The following is a 22399-nucleotide window of genomic DNA, read 5'->3' on the forward strand; positions in this document are numbered from 1 at the left end:
TTTTGTTAACGTAGTGCAATATAACTTAGCTGATAATCATTTTGGCGTGAAAACATTAAACTTCCGTTTTGAGACAGAACATCTCATTTTACAGCTTGACTTTGTGTTAACCACATCTCACCGTAGTGCTCAACGCTTCATAATATTTACTTTCACAGCCTTTTAATTTTAATACACTTTACGGATTACAGGAGACGGGTCTGTCATTGAAGCTATCATTATATTACAGACACTGTCTATCACTGACGGTCAACTTCGGCACTTAAACATTTTAAAGCTAGCTGACGGTAGCGTTAGCAAAGCAGCTCCAGGGATGGCAGATGTTCCCGGGACATCAAGTGAGACGATAACGGAGACTGTTCAGACTAGCACACCGCCGCCGCCCCAGCAGGTAAGCAGGCAGGTCGTGTTTTGCTTACCTGGTGGAACTGCCGACCAAAAACCCGTTCAGTTGTTTCCAGCTGTAACGAGGCCGCGCTGCGTTCATGTTAGCAGCCCGAAACATGGCTCTCAGTCCTGCCTTGTGAACCTTCGCTAGGCCCAAGTGTCACTTAACTTAATATCCTCTAAAATTACATTACTAGTTATGATGTTAGATAAGTAACTTACTGCTGACATTATCGCAAGCATATATGCTCGTACGTAATGTGTCAAATGTTCTCGTGTAACGTTATGAATTAAGTTCAAGTTTATAAGTTTATTTCCTTTATTAATCCCCCGAGGGGAAATTCAGTGTTTTCACTCTTCCGAGTGAAAAACGCACACATGAACAACAGGACCTATACATGCACAAAGTGGAGAGATGTCTGAGTGAGGGGGCTGCCCTTCAATCAATTTTCAATCAATTTTATTTATAAAGCCCAATATCACAAATAACAACAATTTCACAGGGCTTTACAGCATACAACACCCCTCTCTCCTTTGGACCCTCACAGCGGATAAGGGAAAAACTCCTTTAACGGGGGGGGGGGGGCGGTAGAAACCTCAGGAACCCATTGGTGAGTTAAATTAAAGGGATAGTTCAATTTTTTGAAGCGGGGTTGTATGGGGTGCTTATCCGTAGTCAGTATTGTTGTTTTGTATTTTTGTATTGTTACAAACAGTAGATGTCAGTTGGCATGCCCCCAGTTTGGAGAAGCAGGCTGGAGTCATGGAAGCTAAGCAATGCATCACTGTGGACGGGGGCAGGAACAAAATATACTTTAGCCACCTTAAAAAAAAGTCTCATAAAACAAAAAAAGAATATTAGTTCAAGTGTAAACTATATTGAGATTATTTTCACTGCTTCACTTTAATGTCAGACAGAGATTTTCAACTGGAAAATTAAGCAGTATTGCTCTCCTCAGGGCCGGTCCCCATTGAGGAAAACAGTGATTTAACATGGCTGAACACAGGAGCTGCTGGTCTACTGCTGCTTCGATCGATTATTTTGTTTGTCTTATTGTGTGACTTTGCCATTTTAAAGGGTTAGTTTAGATTCAGGAAGGTCAAGCAATAACACATACTAACTAACTGATCAAGCCAGCTCCTGTGTTCAGCGGGCTAAAACCTCTGCGCATTCTTAAACTGACAATCAGTTTTTTAGGTGGGACTTTTTTTAGGGGCTAAACTGCATTCCACTGCTGAACACCAACCACAGCAGTTCATTTCTTAGCTGTTGTATTGGACTCCAGCCTGCTTCTCCAAACAGGGGGGCGTACCAGTTGACATCAATTCTTTTTAATACATTGACTATGAGTAAGTATTCCATACAACCCCACTTAAAAAAATTCTGAACTATTCCTTTAACAGTAATCCTTTGATTGGGAATGCAGGTTGTGATTAAGATTTGATTCTAGGCACACACCAGGTATTGAACTGAGGTCCTCCTGTCAGCAACGTTAATGATATGAAAAACAGATTACTTCCTAAAGCAGCAATAAATATATCAAGTCAAATCATATCACAGAAAAACAGATAACTGGTTGCTCTGTGTTGTAGAGTGTAGATCCAAAAATGTATCGGATGCTCTTGGAAAAAAGGAGGGAACTCCAAAATACTGCAAACAGGAAAAGAATCCAGGCACTCCAAACAAAAATGAGAATGAGGAAGGAAAGATTAGATTAAAAAGCCTTTAATATAATGGCCAACTCATTAAAAAGCCAACATGTTTCAACCACTGTTGGTCTTCATCAGGGCTGGTGAAAAAACGCAAATCATATCATATCATATTCAGACCTGACTGAGACGTGCCACTCCATGAGCCTGGAGGCCACTGAAAAAGCAGTGATTACAGTATAAACAATTATGCATCTACAGTAGTTTAGTGTGTAAAGTCAAAATGTGGACATCCATGTCCATATGCTTCAGGTCTGGTTCTGTTTTTCCTGGTTTGGCCTTTGCCTATTAATGAAAAGAAATCTTAGGGCGCATTCACACCAGGACAGTCCCAGGAACTCAGTTCGATTTGGTGGGGAATGCCGAAAAATTTCACACCTTCATTTCACACTGCAGTTTTTAAAGTGGACCAAACTGCCTGGACAACGTCACGCAGTTACAACAGCTGCTCATTTGGGTGCAGTATTGCCCAAAACGACCACTGACCAGGAAGAATCGATTGGCCAGGACCAAAAACAGAAATCCATCCTCTTCAGCCGGCTTGGTCACTACAAAAACACCAAACGTCAAAATGCAATGCTCTCTACGTCACTTCTTCTCTTTGGTTCACTTCCTCTCTTTGGTTTTCTGGATAGTCTGTTTTCATTTCCCACTGTAAGCAAACCGCACCAGGGTTCACTTGCAAGTGAATTAAGACCCCCAGTTTTCAAGCAGACCAGAGTTTGCTCATTTGGTCCACACCAGAGTTCTAATAAGCGTTCACACCACTCCAAACAAACTGAACTATCCGTGGAAGCAGACCAGGGTTTGTTTAAGGCGGACCAAATAGCGCCAGTGTGAATGTGTCCTTAATGCTTTAACAGATAATTATATTTCAGACTATGCATATGCATAAATACCAATACAATGTACATATATACACACACACACACACACACACACACACACACACACACATACACATACATATACATATATATATATATGTATATCCCACTGTAAGCGAATCGCACCAGGGTTCACTTGCAATATATACATATATATACAGTGGTGAAAAATTTTAAGGGGACACCCTTAAAATTTTACACAATCTCAAATATTATCATGAAATATTTGTGGAAAAATCTTTTTTGTGTTTCAAAAGGTGTGGCTGCATTAGACAGATACAAACAAATACAAAATATATTTTTTTGTTTATTGTTAACAAGAAAAACTAACAAAACTAAATTCTTGACAGTTTCAATATGTCAGTTCTCAAAATTGTCGGTATCAAAGTCGACAAATAACAGAGAATGTGTTCAAAACTGAACAAAAAATAAATAAACCATCACATCATCAAATTAATATTTAGTAGTCCTGCCATTGGCACGTAGTAGAGCTCTAATCCTGGCTGGCATGTTCCCCACGAGCCTTTCACACTGTTGAGAGGTAATCTTGTCCCATTCTTCTTGAATTACTGCTTTTAATTCTTCTAAATTCTTTGGTTTATGTTTTGAAACAGACCTTTTGATAATCCACCACAGATTTTCAGTGGGGCTCATGTGCGGGGATTGAGCTGGCCACTCTAAGACCTGGATATTGTGCTCCTGCAGCCAAGTTCTACTGGCCTTGGATGTGTGGCAAGGGGCATTATCTTGTTGAAACATCCAGTTTTTACCTCGACGGAACAGTGCACGCGCAGAAGGGAGCATGTGGGTTTCGAGAATGGTACAATACTTGGTAGAATTCAATGTGCCATCACAGACAGTGAGATGACCAACACCAGCAGCACTCATGCATCCCCAAACCATGATACTGCCTCCACCATGCTTGACAGTAGGTACTGTACATGCTGGAGATAATGCTTCGCCTGGCCTTCTGTGTACCCTCACATTAGTAGGAGGAAGATAAAGCTGGAAACTGGACTCATCTGACCACAAAATCTTCTTCCAATTCCTGGCTGTCCAGTTCTTGTGTGCCTGGGCCCAACGGCCTTGAGCTAACCTCTGTCTCTCATTGATCAGGGGCTTCTTGATAGCCTTATAGGACCTTAAGCCATGATCTAAAAGTCGGCCACGTACAGTGCGGGTGGAACACTGGACACCAGTTTGGTTTGACCACTGCTGCTGAAGCTCCTGTGATGTCATTCGGCGGTTTTGCCTGCATGTGCGGCTCAGGATGCGGTCATTTCTTGCTGAAGAAACCCTTGGACGCCCAGATCTTGGTTTGTCTTCCAAGCTGTTGGTTCGTCTGTATTTGTGCAGAGTGTATCCAACTGCTGAAGGACTGCATCTGCACTTCCTGGCTATCTGGCGGCAGCTGTACCCTTCCTGGCTGAGAATCTTTATCTTCAGGCATGTTTCCTGCGTTAGGTTCCTTGTTTTAGCCATTTTTGTGTCTGAAGAACTTTCAAATGTGCTGCTCTCCAAATATGTAGACACGAAGCTTGGCAACAAAAATTGTGTCTTTTAATAAAAAGAATGACCTTCATCACTGGTACCAAAATGACCCAATACTCAAAATTTCTTATGTATTTTTATGGAACCGATCAATTTTTAATGGCTTTTTTAGGATTTATTGAGTATTTTGGCTGTGACTGTACTAAAAGAAATTGCACTTGAAGACCTAAGAGTGATTCTTAATGCAATATTTCACAAATGCATGGGGTGTCCGAAAACTTTTTTCCACCACTGTATATGTATGTGTGTGTGTGTGTGTGTGTGTGTGTGTATGTGTATATATATATATATATATATATATATATATATATATATTTAGGTAACATCATTAGAAATCACTCTATAAATTTCCATTGTTATGCGGATGATACACAGTTGTATTTATCGATGAAGCCAGAAGAAAGTAATCAATTAACTAAACTCCATAACTGCCTTAAAGACATAAAAACTTGGATGAGCACCAATTTCCTGATGTTAAATTCAGACAAAACTGAAGTTATTGTTCTTGGCCCCAAACAACTCAGAGACTCTTTATCTGATGACATAGTTTCTCTAGATGGCATTGCTCTGGCCTCTAGCACTACTGTAAGACACCTTGGAGTAATATTTGATCAAGATTTGTCTTTTAATTCTCATTTAAAACAAACCTCACGGACTGCATTTTTTCATCTGCATAATATTGCGAAAATTAGGCCTATCCTGACCCGAAAAGATGCAGAAAAATTGGTCCACGCTTTTGTTACCTTAAGGCTGGATTACAGTAACTCTCTATTATCGGGTAGCTCTAGTAAGTCCTTAAAAACTCTCCAGCTAATTCAGAATGCAGCAGCACGTATGCTAACAGGAACTAAGAAACGAGATCATATTTCTCCTGTTTTAGCTTCTCTGCACTGGCTCCCTGTAAAATCCAGAATTAAATTTAAAATCCTGCTGTTAACTTATAAAGCTCTAAATGGTCAAGCTCTGTCATATCTTAGAGAGCTCATAGTGCCTTATTATCCCACCAGAACTCTGCGCTCTGAGAACGCAGGGTTACTCGTGGTCCCTAAAGTCTCCAAAAGTAGATCAGGAGCCAGAGCCTTCAGCTATCAGGCTCCTCTCCTGTGGAATCATCTTCCTGTTACGGTCCGGGAGGCAGACACCGTCTCCACATTCAAGACTAGACTTAAGACTTTCCTCTTTGATAAAGCTTATAGTTAGGGCTGGCTCAGGCTTGCCCTGTACCAGCCCCTAGTTAGGCTGACTTAGGCCTAGTCTGCCGGAGGACCCCCCTATAATACACCGGGCACCTTCTCTCCTTCTCTCTCTCTCTCTCGTATTCTATTACTGCATCTTGCTAACACGGCCATTCTGGATGTCACTAACTCGGCTTCTTCTCCGGAGCCTCTGTGCTCCACTGTCTCTCAGATTAACTCATATCGCAGCGGTGCCTGGACAGTGTGACGTGTGTGGTTGTGCTGCTGTCGTGGTCCTGCCAGATGCCTCCTGCTGCTGCTGCCATCATTAGTCATTAGTCATACTTCTACTGTTATTATACACATATGACTATTGTCACACTTGTATACTGCCAGATATTAATACATACTTTCAACATATTGTACCGCAGTAGCCAGAACTATAACTATAATACTATTACTTTCAATAATGTTGTTGTAAGCTACTGTCATTACCTGCATCTCTCTCTCTCTCTCTTTCTCTGTCTCATTGTGTCATGTGGATTACTGTTAATTTGTTATGCTGATCTGTTCTGTACGACATCTATTGCACGTCTGTCCGTCCTGGAGGAGGGATCCCTCCTCAGTTGCTCTTCCTGAGGTTTCTACCGTTTTTTTTCCCCGTTAAAGGGTTTTTTTGGGGGAGTTTTTCCTTATCCGCTGCGAGGGTCATAAGGACAGAGGGATGTCGTATGCTGTAAAGCCCTGTGAGGCAAATTGTGATTTGTGATATTGGGCTTTATAAATAAAATTGAATTGAATTGAATTGAATTGAATATATATATATATATATATATATATATATATATATATATATATATATATATATATATATATATATATATATATATATATATATATATATACACATACACAGTCAAGCCCGAAATTATTCATGCCCCTGGCAAATTTTGACTGAAAGTTACTTTTATTCAACCAGCAAGTTTTTTCTTGATTGGAAATGACACAGGCATCTCCCAGAAGATAATAAGACGATGTACAAGAGGCATCATTGTGGAAAAAAATATTTCTCAGCTTTTATTTACATTTGAACAAAAGTGGCATGTCCAAAATTATTCATACCCTTCTCAATAATCAATAGAAAAGCCTTTATTGGCTATAATTATAAACGCTTCCTATAATTGCTGACCAGCTTTTTGCATGTCTCCACTGGTATTTTTGCCCATTCATCTTTAGCGATGAGCTCCAGCTCTTTGAGGTTGGAGGGTCTCCTTGCCATCACCCTGATCTTTAGCTCCCTCCACAGATTCTCAATTGGATTCAAGTCAGGACTCTGGCTGGGCCACTGCAAAACGTTAATGTTTTTGTCCGCTAACCATTTCTTCACCACTTTTGCTGTGTGTTTTGGGTCGTTGTCGTGCTGAAATGTCCACTGGTGCCCAAGGCCAAGTTTCTCTTCAGACTGCCTGATGTTGTTGTTGAGAATCTTGATGTACTGCTCTTTTTTTCATGGTGCCGTCTACTGTGATTAGGTTCCCTGGTCCATTGGCTGAAAAACACCCCCAAAGCATTAGGTTCCCACCACCATGTTTGACAGTGGGGATTGTGTTCTTAGGGTTGAAGGCTTCTCCTTTTTAATGCCAAATGAAGGATACATCATTGTGGCCAAACAATTCAATTTTTGTTTCATCTGACCATAAAACAAAAGACCAGAAGTCTTCATCTTTGTCCAGATGAGCATTTGCAAAGGCCAAGTGGGCTTTTGTGTGCCTTATCTGGAGAAGTGGCGTCCTCCTTGGTCTGCGTCCGTGGAACCCAGCAGTGTGCAGTGTCCATTGGTCTGCCTTGAGATGTTGCCACCAGCAGAGCCCAGATTCACCAGGATGGCGTTGGTGATGATTCTTTTCCACCTCTCTCACTATCCTCCTGGCCAGCACAGGTGTCACTTTTGGCTTCCGACCACGTCCTCTGAGATTTTCTACAGTACGGAATGTCTTGTATTTTTTAATAATACTTTGCACTGTAGCCACTGGAACTTGAAAACATTTAGATATGGCCTTATAGCCCTTTCCTGCGCAGCCGCAGGTCCTCAGTGAGCTCCTTTGTCTTAGTCATGACTGTCCACAAACCACTGCAGAGAGCTACAGTTTTTCACCTGTTGAGTTGATTGAAACAGCTGTTCCCAATGAATCAGGGTAATTAGGATGCTTTAGAACAGCCTGGACTATTTGGAATGGTATAGAACTTTGGATTTTCCCAAACAGTGTGACAGTTTGCAAAGGGTATAAATAATTTTGGACATGCCACTTTTTGTTCAAATGTAAATAAAAGCTGAGAAATATTTTTTTCCACAATGATGCCTCTTGTACATCGTCTATATATATATATATATATATATATGTATATACACACACACACACACACACACACACACACACACATACACTTCTTCTCTTCTGCTCTTCCAGATTCCTGTACCTTGCAAATATGATGTCCTTGTATTTATTTTTAAACTGTCTTATATTATGGCTTTTCTGTACTTCCACACTAAACCTCTTCCACAGTTTAAGAGATACAGAAGCTCTTTTTTGTTGTGTGGGTGCAGCAAACTTTTAAGTTTAATTGTCCCCTTAACTCCCCTCCCTCTAGAAAACATTTCCTGTATGTTTTGAGGTAGCCTATTATTCCTTGCTTTGAACATTGTTTGTGCAGTTTTGAATTCTATCAGATCAAGAAATTTAAGAGTTTTGGACTTTCATTAAATTTGTAAGAAGCGGAGCAATTATTGACAGGATGATAAGGATATTGCAGTACATGTTCTAACTGATAAATTAGCTTCTACAATAGGCTGACATAGTATTTGTTTAAAGGGAACGGAACACCAATCCTGAATGTTCCCTGTTGTTGACTGCTTACTGCAGATATTGCTTCCAAATAATTTTGCATTTGCATTTGCCCAGGTCCCATGTTCATGAACTGCAAAGCAGAGCCTTGAGAATTTGAGTACTTGACATACAGAACAGTCTTGCTGTGTGATGACACAATAAAACAATGTCCAGTTTACATTCAATGGCCAGTATCTCACAGCAAGATCTCTTACATGTAACAGGAGGGACGAAGTCTGACAATCAAGCTGAGGAAGAGGAAGACTGAGAAGAAGGTGGAATGGTCTAGTGACACTGTTGACAATGAGCACCTAGGAAGAAGGTCTTCAAAATGTGAGTTCATCTCCCTCATCAGAGCACACTGAGATGTAGACAATGCAGAGGTTATTTTTCTTTTAGAAAAGGCCAGATTAATGAATTTCATAGCTAGAGTTGCTTTTAAATTATGTTTAAACTGGTAAGATAGTTACACATTGTTATGCTCACTTCTAATTGCATTGCGCGCCCTCCTTGCCCTCGCAAACGAAGAGGCCATTAACCGTCAGATGATGGGGATGGTGAAGGACGGGCCGATTTACGAGAGAATCGCCGCCTGACTAGCCGCGGCTTCCCTCCCTCATCACTGTTTACGTCACATGCTGAGCTACACCTTTTGTTACTTGCTCACGCCCCCCATTGCCCTGAAAAAGGCACATTCTGTATAAACAGAAGTAGGTAGGCGGCATTTTACTGCACTCCCCGATTTTGTTTTTATACTGCCAATGCTGAAAGAAGACTGATTGGGCTTTCCTGCAAATTTGCACAGTTCCTATCTAAAAAGGGCTAGTAGTCCTATATCACTGAGCCACACCCACCAACTGTTTTAGAGCTTTAGAGGTTGAAGACAGACTACATTCACACAATTCAGTGTTAAAATCTAGAAGAAAATTGTCACAATGTGACTGCTGCTACAATAACCCACAAATTAACTAATCAGAGTATAAAGAATACCCTTACTATTTCTTTCTTGCTTAGCTTTTTTTCCATTTACATTGTAGCACAACATATCCTAAAGTCACTTACCATAAAAGTGGCTGTCCATTACAGATTAGTAGTCATAAATCAGCTTATAAAACATAGAACAAAAGACAGTCCTTGTAACACACTTGTGAGTGTTTTCAAACTTGTGTGTTTTCAAACGGTTTTCTTTAGTATCAAATCAGTCCAGTGAAGCTTGTCTGCACATCCACAGTTAGGGTGCAAATACTAATGCAGCATTACTTTTTAGGGTTGAGATGTGAATAAATGCATGTCAAAATAGTGCCCATGTGTACCCAACAGATAACTGACTGGCAACATTACATGTATCACCCAAAGCATGATGGGGAACTGAAGTTCAAAAAATGTTTTTGAGCTCACATAGAAATAAGTAAAGCAGAACTCACATGTGTATGTATATATTTTTTTTTTAATTTTGCACAATTTTTTTTTTAATATCACCAAGGCGCAGAATGTCCCTCAGCACTGTTCCTATATCCCTGGAACACAGACACTCCTCTGTCCATTAATACACATGAAAGACACAGTATTTTAACTAATATATGGGATGAATAAAGTAGCTTAGACATGTAGTGACAATGCCATAAGCCTGTACATTATAGAGCATAGAGTGAAAACTGAGTAAAGAATGCTTAGGGATTAAAGCAACACTAACCTTTCTGGAAACTTTACACTTTTCTTTGTTTAGGTTAAAATGCTATTAATAAGCTGATGGCACACTAAAATCTAAGTGAATTCCACCAGAGATAAAAACTCATAATTATACCATTCTCATGTGGTTCTAAGAAAACTCCGACCAATCATTGCATTCAGACCAAATGCAATGATTGGCCAAGCATCCTGTCTGTCCTCCCCACGTGGAGGCCTCCAACTGGACTGACGTATCCGCTCATGTAACGAAATGCAAGAAAGGTAAGAGTAGCTTTAAAGGTGTTGTATGGTGCATGAGGACCATATGAAAAATCTCAAAATTGTTTTATCTCAGCATTCTGACTCCCTCCTCAGAAAGCAATTGATGTTATAACTCAAATATTTAATTTGCACATGGCCTTAATCTCCTTCTACACACATGGTGATGATTCACATTGAAATTGAAATAACCTCTTCAGCCTCTTTTACAATGCCTGTTTAAGGCGGAAATTTCATGCCAATATGCGGCCTTGCCATGCTATATATAAAGTACAGTTGAGGAACGGGGGGAAAGCGCGGTCTCACCTTTAAGCCACCAGGAGAGGTAGTAACAGCGCCAAAACGGTGTCTGTATAAACAGGACAGCCAGCAGGATAGGTGTGACATTTTTGACGTGTTGATGTGTGCGACCCACCAAGGGAGATTTTTACAAAAGTAGCTGTTAGCAGCTAACTCAAAGAAGAAGAACAGCTGCGTAAATGTCCACAAAACAATGAGGTCCAGGATAGTGCTGCACGATTAATCTAATTGCAATCACGATATCAGGCTGTGCGATTACATAACCGCATAAAATCTGCAATTTGCAATTTAATGTAAATAAATGTTCACGTGTGTGCCTGTGAAAGTGACTACCTCTCCTGTAGTGTGTGGAGTTTGTTGACATTACGCACACAAGGTATCCTGGTGTGTGCAGCATGTATGGTCAGGTGACCAGCCCGCGCACAGCAGTGACCAACACAGACGCTGAAGAAGAGCATGAGCATGAGCATGACCATGAACAGGCTGAGTTGGTGGCAGAAAAAACGCAACGTCTATTACGTGGGGATACTTTGGATTCAGGTACGGCAGCGTTTAACAGAAAGACGTCCTGTGTAAAAGTTTGAAAGTTAAAGTCGCCACGTCCCGCGGCAACACGACTAATCTATATCAGCGCTTGAGACAGCACAGACAAAAGTAGGAGGAATGCATGCGAGAGAAAGCCGAGCCTCATAAAACAACAGAGCACAATCACGCAAACATTTGTAAGTGTATATAATAACAAATGAAAAACTGAGCAATTTTGCTCGGTTTCGGCCCACTTGACATGCTGCTGTGTTGTGCTACGGCGTGATGGAATTTGTCATTTACGTGACAACGCCTGAACGCAACACAGGCTCGCTCCGCTGTGTGTACAGTGCCATGCTGCGCTGCTGTGTGAGCAGCATGTTTGACTGTGCTCTGTCTGTTGATGGTTATTTACACTGTCCAGAAGAATAACTATGTCGGGTCAGGTCAGTGCCCCCCTGATATAATGTAGGGGAAACACTGAATCAAGCAAGAAGACTAATGATACCATTTATGTGTTATATTGTAATCACAATCACAATCGCAAATCGCGATATTGTCCATTCAAATCGCAATCGCACATTTTTATCAAATCATGCAGCACCAGTCCAGGAGCTCCTTACCCTCAGAGCAGAGGACGAGATTGACCCCATACAAAAAGAGACAATAAATGATTGTTATTGACATGTCATACCATTGGTATCGTTATTAAGTGCTGCCAACGCATATATTATATGTTGCACTAGAGGCTGACGTTGTGGTGTTACATGTCACGCCTCCTTTGATTCTGTAATGCCAGCATGCTTTCTAAAATCACACACTGGAGCTGATTGATGCCGCCATCATTTGGTTCTGTGTAAAAACGTAAAGGAGGCATGATGAAGGGACTTTGTAGCGGCTCTACAGTGCCATCACTGTGTAAATAGGGCTTCTGATACATAACTCTGCCTCTTCATCTTTCTGCTGCAGGACTCAATTTATCAAATTGAACAGCAGCTTAAAGCTATATTTACCACACACTGCCTTTTGTTACTATTTCTGAACACAGGTGTTTGAACAAGGTGTCATGCTCTATTTTTGATTTTCAAACTAGGAACTTCCAGTGAATCAGTGAAGGCATCAGCTGTAGATGGAGATCACCTGGATCAATCCTAACCTTGTATGTTGTGTTTCAGGCTGCTGTATTTATGAGAAGCCCCGACAGTTTGGAGAATCGTCCTCTGAAAGCGAGGGAGAGGATGATGATGAAGGGTGTGGCAGTGCTCACTGTATCCTGGGCCACGGCAGGAGAGGTCATGGACAGAGGGGGGGCGGGGGTACCACAGTGCCCCCAAACTCTGGAGGGTCACACACCCACTAATCAGCACTGCAGGCTGATTGTGGGGTCAGAGGGGTTTCTCACCACGACAATGACAGATTACAAAACTGCACTCTTTTTTAGTTTAATTCTATCACTGAAGTACAGGTAGGCCCGATGCTGCATTTCAGTCATGAGTCAGAAACTCCCCAGCTTCTGGAGCAGGATTATAGCCTCTGTACTGCTGCCCTGAAAAGCACAGAGCAACTTGGATTATTGAATAAGCCTAATTGAAAATCCTGCTCTCCTTTCAGCAACTGAAAGCATGCTCAGTATTGTGCCAACTGACATACATAACATTGAATAATGACTTCAAATTTTAAAGTGCTTTCTTTTTTTTTAAATAAAAGAAGACATGTTCTGATGATAACAGAGTTTAAATTTAAATTTTGCATGTTTTAGCCCATAACTTCAGATCACACATGGTATTTTCCAAAGCATGTAGTGGAATGGTAGAATTCAAAATGCTTTCCTATTTTCCTGGTAGCCATTGGTTTCCATTTACTCCACATGCTATGACAATAAACTTTGAGGTTTGTGATCCATCACAGTGAACATCATGTTTGCTTTTATTTTTATCAGAGTTGTTAATGCTGAAATGCATTTAAGGTTTCATCTGACAGTTATTTTCAACATTGCTGAATCTGCTGAATATTTTCACATCTAATCAAGAAGTTGTTTGTCTATAAAATGTCTGAAGGCAGAGAACATGGCCCATCACTCTATCCAGGACCCAAGGTGAACAGTATTTGACTACCAGTCTAAAACCAAGAAATATTAAAAAATATTCTGGATACGTGACAAAGAAAAGCATCAGATCTCCACATGGCACAACAACTGGGGTGTTTGGCATTTATGCTTTAAACAAACTCAGATAATTACCAATACTGAATTATCAAAAGAGTTTCAGATTCAGATTTATGTCAGTCTACTAACTGACAAATTAAGAAATCAGTTTAAGTCTGTTATTTCTTACAGGGTCCCACAGTGATGGAAAACATTGAAAAGTCATGTAATTTCTCAGTGACAATTTCCAGGCCTGGAAAAGTCATGGAATTAGTCAAAATCATTGAAAGTTTTTGAAAAGTCATGGTATTTGTTATGTATAATGAAATTGTTAGAATAATCTCACATTGTTAACCTTCCACATAATGTAGCATAACATCAAATTAATTTTCTGCAGCTTTTGATGTAACGTAAGCTCTATTATGCATTGATGTAAAACAACATTTTGTTTAGTACCACACACGTTTTTGTCATTTTCTCCCTGGGTTTGTCTTTCCCTTCATGTATGCCAGCTGGCTAAAATTATGCCTGAATAGGGTTTGAAACCCATGTTTAAAAACACCAGCCAAGTGGGCTAAGAAAAAAAAACTTTATTATCACACATTGAAAGGTCAAGGAAAAAATTGAAAATTTTGTCCATAAAAAAGTGTGAGAACCCTGTATTTATTTTTACTTGATGTTTTTCAATTACCGTTAAATTGCCCGGGCCATCATTTGCTTAAATCACTGAAATCAACAGGAGTTATGGCACTGGAGGATTATGGCACCTGGCATACCAACACAATAGCACTTCATCCTGTTGAAACAATACAACTTGGAATCATTTTTATGAAAAACCTTTTTGATTCTTTTGATATAGGGACCATTATGGACTAAAGGAATATGAATAACTTACAGTGTAATCAAGGAATGGACACATAATTTAAGGAACTTCTATGAAAATTAACTGCTTGGCAACCAGACCATGCATCTAATTGAGACAGGTGTATATTTTTCAAAATGTGTAACCATGCTGGGCTAGTAAAAGGGACTGGGTGTTTAATTGGGACAAGGATTTTAACTTAAGTTTAATGGTAATTTATTCATTGTTTGGTCTTCAGAATTGCAAAAAAAATAGAATAACAGCCATCACAAATTTTGGAGATCTATAAGGTGACATCTAAATCTGGGTTTTATCCAAAACCCAAAGATAGTAGTGTAACAAATATATGCTAAAGTGTAAGTATATTATAAATCTAAACTTTTTAGTCAATCATTTTGTTTTTTTGTTAATGCTTAATCAGCCTGCGCTTACACCTTTATTTACCACCCAGTGGTAACTAGACTTTTACGACAATTAAAAAAATGGATGGAATGATTACAAAAGACCAGCAAGTTTCATGCCTTTACAAGCGGGATTTTCAGAGTCTGAGAGTGGGGACAAAAATAATCATAAGAGCCCTAAAAGAGTGCAGTGTGCTTTGTAAAATGGTCGGCATCAGTAATGTAAACGATGTCTGATATAATCAACGAGCTAAAATGTAAAAAGACATTGAGGTCCTTATGTTGTGTGGGCGTGTAGTGATGCCACCATATTGAAAGACAACAGGGGCTACTAAATGAGCCTAATAGGAAATTCTCGTCTCTCCTCTTCACAGTTGAAACATGATACAGTGACAGCTAACTTGATTAGCATGGAATGGCAGCAACTGCAAATGTTTAAGCCTTTAACATACAGATTGATGACTATAATAGTATTTTTGCATGTTTTGGCCTTTTTCCTGCCCTTCACTACGAATCTCACTTATGTAAATTACAGAACTGCAGAGCATGTAATATTGATGTTGAGCTCCAGGTCTCTAAAAGTTAGATTTTCATACTGTGGTAGAACAAGTGGAAACCAATGGCTGCCTATTGAAAATCCTAAAAGAGTTTGCTGTGCTTTCGAAAACGACCATTAGCAGTAATATAAAGTCTGTGTGATTTCTCATGAATTAGCTAAAAAATGTAAATGTCTATATCATTAGAGCTTTGCAGAGTTTACAGATCTTTGCCCAGACTCCATGCTGCTAATTCCAGCAGGAAATGCAATCTGGTTGCACTTTCCTCTGCAGCATACTGGACTTTCTGACTGTGAGGCGTCTCTGGAGTGCAGCATGCAGAATATTAGCAGTTTGAAAAGATGGATATAGAGAGGCCATAAAATGCTGTCCACCTGTGTATTTTCCTTTTGACAAAGTGGCAGAGTCGATTGTATATAATACAGGACATTGTTTTTTATTTTCTTATTTATTTGCTGGTCTTAATTCTACACTTGCTAATACTTGACATGCAGTGGACCACAGCATGTGTAGTAACATTGCAATTACAAACCAGTATGTGAGAATTATAATAATAAAACAAAGAGAGTGGAGTGTACATCAACAAAGATCTCCTTATGTATTTAGTTGAGTTTCTGATTCGTAGACCAGTTTTAAAGTTAATGCCAACTTTTGTTGACACAACATATTGACATTCTTACCCTCCATGCTTTTAGCACTATAAGTATAATCTGTTAGACATATGTGATCAGTATGGGAAAAGCTAGTGCTGGGGCCCTGTTCTTCATATGCAGACAACTTCATTAACTTGACTTAACAGTCAATGATTTAAAACAAGCCTGGATTTTTCAGTTCCGTTTAAGTAGTGATAACATTTTATATATTTCAAAACAAAGTTACAAAGTGCTTTACATTAAAAACAAATATAAAAGTAATTCCAAAACACAAGATATAAAACAAGATGAAATGAATAATTACAAAAATAAATACCTTCAGTTAAGAAAAAAGACATGAGATAAGAGATTTAAAAGAAGATGCTGAGTTCTGAGTTCACGGCGGATGGGTTCTGACAGCAAAGGCACAGTCACCTTTAGTGACAGAGATTTAGGAACCATTCATAGGACCCCACCGGAGGAACTCCCTGTGGGAGTTAGCAGATCACAGGCATTAGGCTGTCTGATCAAGGCTTTAAAACTAACAGATAACCAGTGGTTTACATGTAGTTAACCCAGATTATTTAATCCATGTTCGGCCTCATCTTCTTATGTGTTTAACTACACTGATAATAATTTTATTGTTGAAGATGAAACATGACCGGATTTTTCTGTCCTTCCAGCATCACCTTAATTTCATGTGGAGCTGATGTCTGATCAACAGATTTCACTGTTAAATGGATCATGAATTTACCTGTTTTATAGGTTCTCCTCATACATCCTAAGGACCGCTGGTTTTGGGCAGACTCTTAACTTCTAAATAACTGTCTGGAAGTTTCGAGCAGTTTCATTTGTAGTAATTATAAGGATAGGTGTTCACTTAATATGCCTCAGATTAACTGATTCCAATAAACTGCTTTTGTAACCCTAAGAGTCTTAAATCAGAGCACAGCAGGTCATCTGAACATGCAAAATGTGAAATCAATGTATGTAATCCATTCCACTATTCCAACATAAATGAGGAGAAAGCTTTCCAGTAATAACCTTTAAATGATTTTATTTTGGTTTAGGGGAGAAGCATCCAAATTTAAATGGCTGTATTTTGTATTTACTTTCCAGCTGATTTTTTTTAAAGAACACATGCTTTCTAATTTATTTTATTTATTTTTTTTGCAATATTCCAAATTTGGGCAAAAGAAGTTTTACAATTTTTAAAGAAAACATGCCTTTCAAACCCGCCCGCAGTTTGGAAGGCATATTTTCCTGGAAAATTGCCAAAATTACAAAATTTATCACAGCCAGAAACTGTAAAAACACAAATTTTCATCGATATTTCATTTCATTGATTTCATAGATTTTCAGATTTACGACAGTCCTTGGATAAATCATGTGTGACAAACACTTCCACCAGGAAGAAAACAAAATCAGAAAAAATAGTATATTTCATCAAAATCACTTTATTCTACATGTCATACAAACGTTTCCTAGAAATTAACCATTCACATGAACTAATGAGCATGCAGGACAAGAGGGAAAAGTGAAGCTTTTTTTCAGCGCCAGAATTTTGTCTTCAACTTTTATTTTAGAACATCAGAGGCTAAGTTTCTAAAATCTAATAATTGATTTATGGTGGAGGGAGGGACATGCATTTTTTGCCAGTCACTCAATACCCCCTAAATGAAGAACAGTTTCTCATTAAGAAATGAATGTAAAACTGTACTGTACTTGGGTGACATACTGTAAAATAAACCATTACCCAAAAAAAGGGAAAAAATGAGATAACCAAAATATCAAGACCTGTTGGGGTAATTCTCAGTTTGATTTACAACAATGTGGTAATCACAATATATACATGTTCATATGCATTCTAAAATGCAAATCATGAAATACAAAAAAAAAATAATAACTTGCTTCAAACTTGGTTTGAAGATTCTGTTATTATAACAACGTAATCACAATACATGTCCTTTAGACACTAAACTGTGTAAATGTATGAATGTATAAATTATTGACACCTGGATGTAAGCTGTCAGTTGCAATGATATTAGAGGCAATTTTAACAATGATCAGTCCATCAGATTACTGAACACTAATGTATCTCGTTTCAGAGGGCCTGTCATTTAACAGAGGCTTTGGCAGTCCAAGATGGAGTTTAATAGTCAGAACTAAAGACCGATAAAACAGTCAGGCTGGTATTAGCTGGTACATTAGAATACATAATATTGTCTCATATTATTAAAACATTTTTAAAATCCCGTATTTTTTCATTATTGTCAGTGTATGTTTGAAGATGAGGGACTTCACTCACTTAAAAGTATGCAGAGCAATGACAGCATGGCAGCAGTTAATATCTGTGCTGATTCTATTCATGACTCATGTTGCTTTTCAAAATAGTAGTTTGCTGTTATGAGAGAACTTGAACTGATTGAAAAATACATCCCTCACCTATGTTGGAAGAACAGAATTAGCTTTATCAGGCTAACATTGTATCAGCCTGGGTTAGTTCAACTACATGTGAAGAATGGGGCCTGGGTAGTCATGAAACAAGACTTGAGACAAGGTAGCCTTGTAGTTGTACTAAAATCAGTCCCCTAAGTTCAAAGGCTGCTAGGTTAGCTCTCACCTTCTCACCCAAACCTTCTGACATGAAACCTTTTTTCTTTTTGCAGAGCTGTAATTGTCAGTTTGCTGTAATGATTGAGTACAGATCAGTATGTTTTCGTTGAATATCTTGACAGTATTAGATTTGATGAAACCTGACTAAATTTTTAGATAAATCTATTGTATTTACTGGACAATCCTAGAAATGATGACATCTTGTCATTCGAAGAATTGTTTTTTAGAGTTCGTCCTTTGCACAGGATGTTAATGAGTGATGTCAGAATGGAAGATGGTTGAGTTATCAACACCAGTGTGAACAAAAAAGAAAACTGAATGTCTGTTAATGCACACATTCACTTAACTCCTTGGAGGAAGCACCCATAGGTCGTCATTATATTCAGCTGCATGTTGGTCATAAAATAAAATTTACAATTTGACTTTCTGAAGTCTGTTTAAAGACAGTGGGTATTTTGCTTTTCCTACTGTGTTCTGCAGGATGACTGACTTATGTTTTATTGCTGTGAGGTAACTTAATAAAGACGCCACGTTCTATAATTGTATGTATGGGACTGCGTCATAGCACAGGACAGGACAGGTGAAGGTGCGTGACTTCTGGCCTAGGCTTTGTACTCATGTCAAAACTCACCTGATAACTCTTCTTCATTATCATCATCATCATCATCATCCCCCCCCCCCCCCCCCCCCCTACAGTTTCAGAACATGCTTGATATGTGACAGTAGTGTGAATCACACTCTGTTAATTTATGCCACCACTTTCTGTACGATATATACACACTGACAGTATTACGTACATTGTTCTTGTATTGGTAATGCACCTTTCTGTATATACTATTAAGCATAATGAGAGCAGATTTAATGTGAATTAAAGTTTTAAACAGTGATTAAATTGGCCTACAGGTGTGTGATATATATCACAGAGTATAACACTCAAGCATACCTTTGTAGTCCCCACTGTGGCCTTAAGGATATAATAGAGTTAAAGGAAACATCCTCTATTTCTTCTCACCTACAGAAAAGTGGATGAGAGAGAGTGATCATTTTAAAAAGATGATTCAATTTAATTATCTGCCTTATAACATAAATATTTAAAAATGATATGGTGATGTCCCTTTTCAATCTGATCCAAGGCTGAATTACTAACTGAATAAAACAAGCAACTGCCCCATTGCCCCCAAAAACCTCAGGTTCACTTGGTTTCAGGTCAGGTGGTAATATGAATGATTGTAGCTTTGCTTGGGAATGTGGGGATTTTTATAATTGAACTATGGGTTAGATGTGAAAATTTGTCTCTCAGTGACAAACTAACAGTAAGTATTCACCAGATCCTGCAGTTTCCCTAAAGGCACTGACACACCAGGGCGACGGTCAGCTGTCGGCCAATGTCGGGCCATCGGTGAGCGTCTGTTGTCCTAGTTTCCGCGGTGTGTCCCGCACCGCTGGCACTAGGCGGACCCCTGTTGGCGGCTTTTCGGCCAATTGAGCATATTGAATGGGCGGCGAAGCTTGACGGTGAGAGAGATCACTCTGATTGGCTGTTCAGGTTTTATTTCCTCGCTCCTGTAGCAAGTTAATCTGCCTGTAGTGAAACCGGGGCTAACCGGTGCTTCCTCTTCAGGCTCAACCTCACTCAGCTGCCCGACAGACCTGCTGCTTCTTCCCACTTTAATCTGAATAACAAACTGGGGCTCGGTGCTCTGGTTGGATCCAAATGGAGAGCCGGGGCTAGCTGGGAGGCTAGCGGAGCGTTAGCCGCAGCATGACTGGAGGGAAACACAGCCAGTTAGCCTCGACTAGCCTCCCAGCTAGCCCCAGCTCTCCATTTGGATCCAACAGGAGAGCCAAGCCCCGGTTTGTTTTTCAGGTTAAATTGGGAAGAAGCAGCAGGTTTGTCAGGCAGCTGAGTGAAGTGGAGCCTGCGGCGGAACAACATCGAAGTGCCAAAAACTGCAGTTCCTCTAATGGCCACTTGAGGCTGGCTCCAGAAGCCAGTCACTCTCCACAGACCCCGATGTTAAAATGCCAACTCTACAGCAGAAATAAACATGTTTACAGCTTGGTACAAAAAAGGTTTTGGTTTCAATAGCTAATTTCAACATTCATGAATGAATAAATGGTTTATTTACACACACACACACACACACACACACACACACAAAATAAATACACTTGGGTCTTCAGGATTTCATCAAGGTGTGCATGAATCAGGTCTCCCAAAGAAGCTATATAAGCTTTTAGGAGGGAGCCTGATTAAAAATGGAAATAAGGTATGACAGTAGTGAACCAGGTAGCTGCAGAGCTACAGATGACTAGAATACATAGGAGACAAGTAACATACACAAGACAACATACAGTACAGGCCAAAAGTTTGGACACACCTTCTCATTCAATGCGTTTTCTTTATTTTCATGACTATTTACATTGTAGATTCTCACTGAAGGCATCAAAACTATGAATGAACACATGTGGAGTTATGTACTTAAGAAAAAAAGGTGAAATAACTGAAAACATGTTTTATATTCTAGTTTCTTCAAAATAGCCACCCTTTGCTCTGATTACTGCTTTGCACACTCTTGGCATTCTCTCCATGAGCTTCAAGAGGTAGTCACCTGAAATGGTTTCCACTTCACAGGTGTGCCTTATCAGGGTTAATTAGTGGAATTTCTTGCTTTATCAATGGGGTTGGGACCATCAGTTGTGTTGTGCACAAGTCAGGTTAATACACAGCCGACAGCCCTATTGGACAACTGTTAAAATTCATGTTATGGCAAGAACCAATCAGCTAACTAAAGAAAAACGAGTGGCCATTATTACTTTAAGAAATTGCAAAAACTTTAAATGTGTCCCCAAGTGGAGTCGCAAAAACCATCAAGCGCTACAACGAAACTGGCACACATGAGGACCGACCCAGGAAAGGAAGACCAAGAGTCACCTCTGCTTCTGAGGATAAGTTCATCCGAGTCACCAGCCTCAGAAATCGCAAGTTAACAGCAGCTCAGATCAGAGAGCAGATGAATGCCACACAGAGTTCTAGCAGCAGACCCATCTCTAGAACAACTGTTAAGAGGAGACTGCGCGAATCAGGCCTTCATGGTCAAATAGCTGCTAGGAAACCACTGCTAAGGAGAGGCAACAAGCAGAAGAGATTTGTTTGGGCCAAGAAACACAAGGAATGGACATTAGACCAGTGGGAATCTGTGCTTTGGTCTGATGAGTCCAAATTTGAGATCTTTGGTTCCAACCGCTGTGTCTTTGTGAGACGCCGAAAAGGTGAACAGATGGATTCCACATGCCTGGTTCCCACTGTGAAGCATGGAGGAGGAGGTGTGATGGTGTGGGGGTGTTTTGCTGGTGACACTGTTGGGGATTTATTCAAAATTGAAGGCACACTGAACCAGCATGGCTACCACAGCATCCTGCAGCGACATGCCATCCCATCCGGTTTGCGTTTAGTTGGACGATCATTTATTTTTCAACAGGACAATGACCCCAAACACACCTCCAGGCTGTGTAAGGGTTATTTGACCAAGAAGGAGAGTGATGGAGTGCTGCGGCAGATGACCTGGCCTCCACAGTCACCGGACCTGAACCCAGTCGAGATAGTTTGGGGTGAGCTGGACCGCAGAGTGAAGGCAAAGGGGCCAACAAGTGCTGAACACCTCTGGGAACTCCTTCAAGACTGTTGGAAAACTATTTCAGGTGACTACCTCTTGAAGCTCATGGAGAGAATGCCAAGAGTGTGCAAAGCAGTAATCAGAGCAAAGGGTGGCTATTTTGAAGAAACTAGAATATAAAACATGTTTTCAGTTATTTCACCT

The 22399-nt window shown here is 39.8% G+C and overlaps 2 protein-coding genes across 2 annotated transcripts in view; one reads left to right on the top strand and one right to left on the bottom strand.

Annotated features, from left to right (window-relative positions):
- Positions 1–552, bottom strand: part of vars2 (valyl-tRNA synthetase 2, mitochondrial) — a 104670-nt gene extending 104118 nt beyond the window's left edge. The window contains exon 1 of the mRNA XM_049601536.1: positions 420–552. Within this exon, the coding sequence (XP_049457493.1) occupies positions 420–505 (86 nt within the window). The 5' untranslated portion in view covers positions 506–552. The remainder of the gene's footprint in view (positions 1–419) is intronic.
- ppp1r11 (protein phosphatase 1, regulatory (inhibitor) subunit 11) lies at positions 69–19000 on the top strand. Its single transcript, XM_049601671.1, has 3 exons — positions 69–391; positions 8820–8928; positions 12543–19000. The coding sequence occupies exons 1-3, from the start codon at positions 314–316 to the stop codon at positions 12725–12727; spliced, it is 372 nt and encodes a 123-aa protein (XP_049457628.1). The 5' UTR covers positions 69–313; the 3' UTR covers positions 12728–19000.
- Positions 19001–22399: the final 3399 nt, after the last annotated feature.

Source organism: Epinephelus fuscoguttatus, linkage group LG17 (genome assembly GCF_011397635.1).
Source record: "Epinephelus fuscoguttatus linkage group LG17, E.fuscoguttatus.final_Chr_v1".
NCBI classification, from domain to species: Eukaryota; Metazoa; Chordata; class Actinopteri; order Perciformes; family Serranidae; genus Epinephelus; species Epinephelus fuscoguttatus.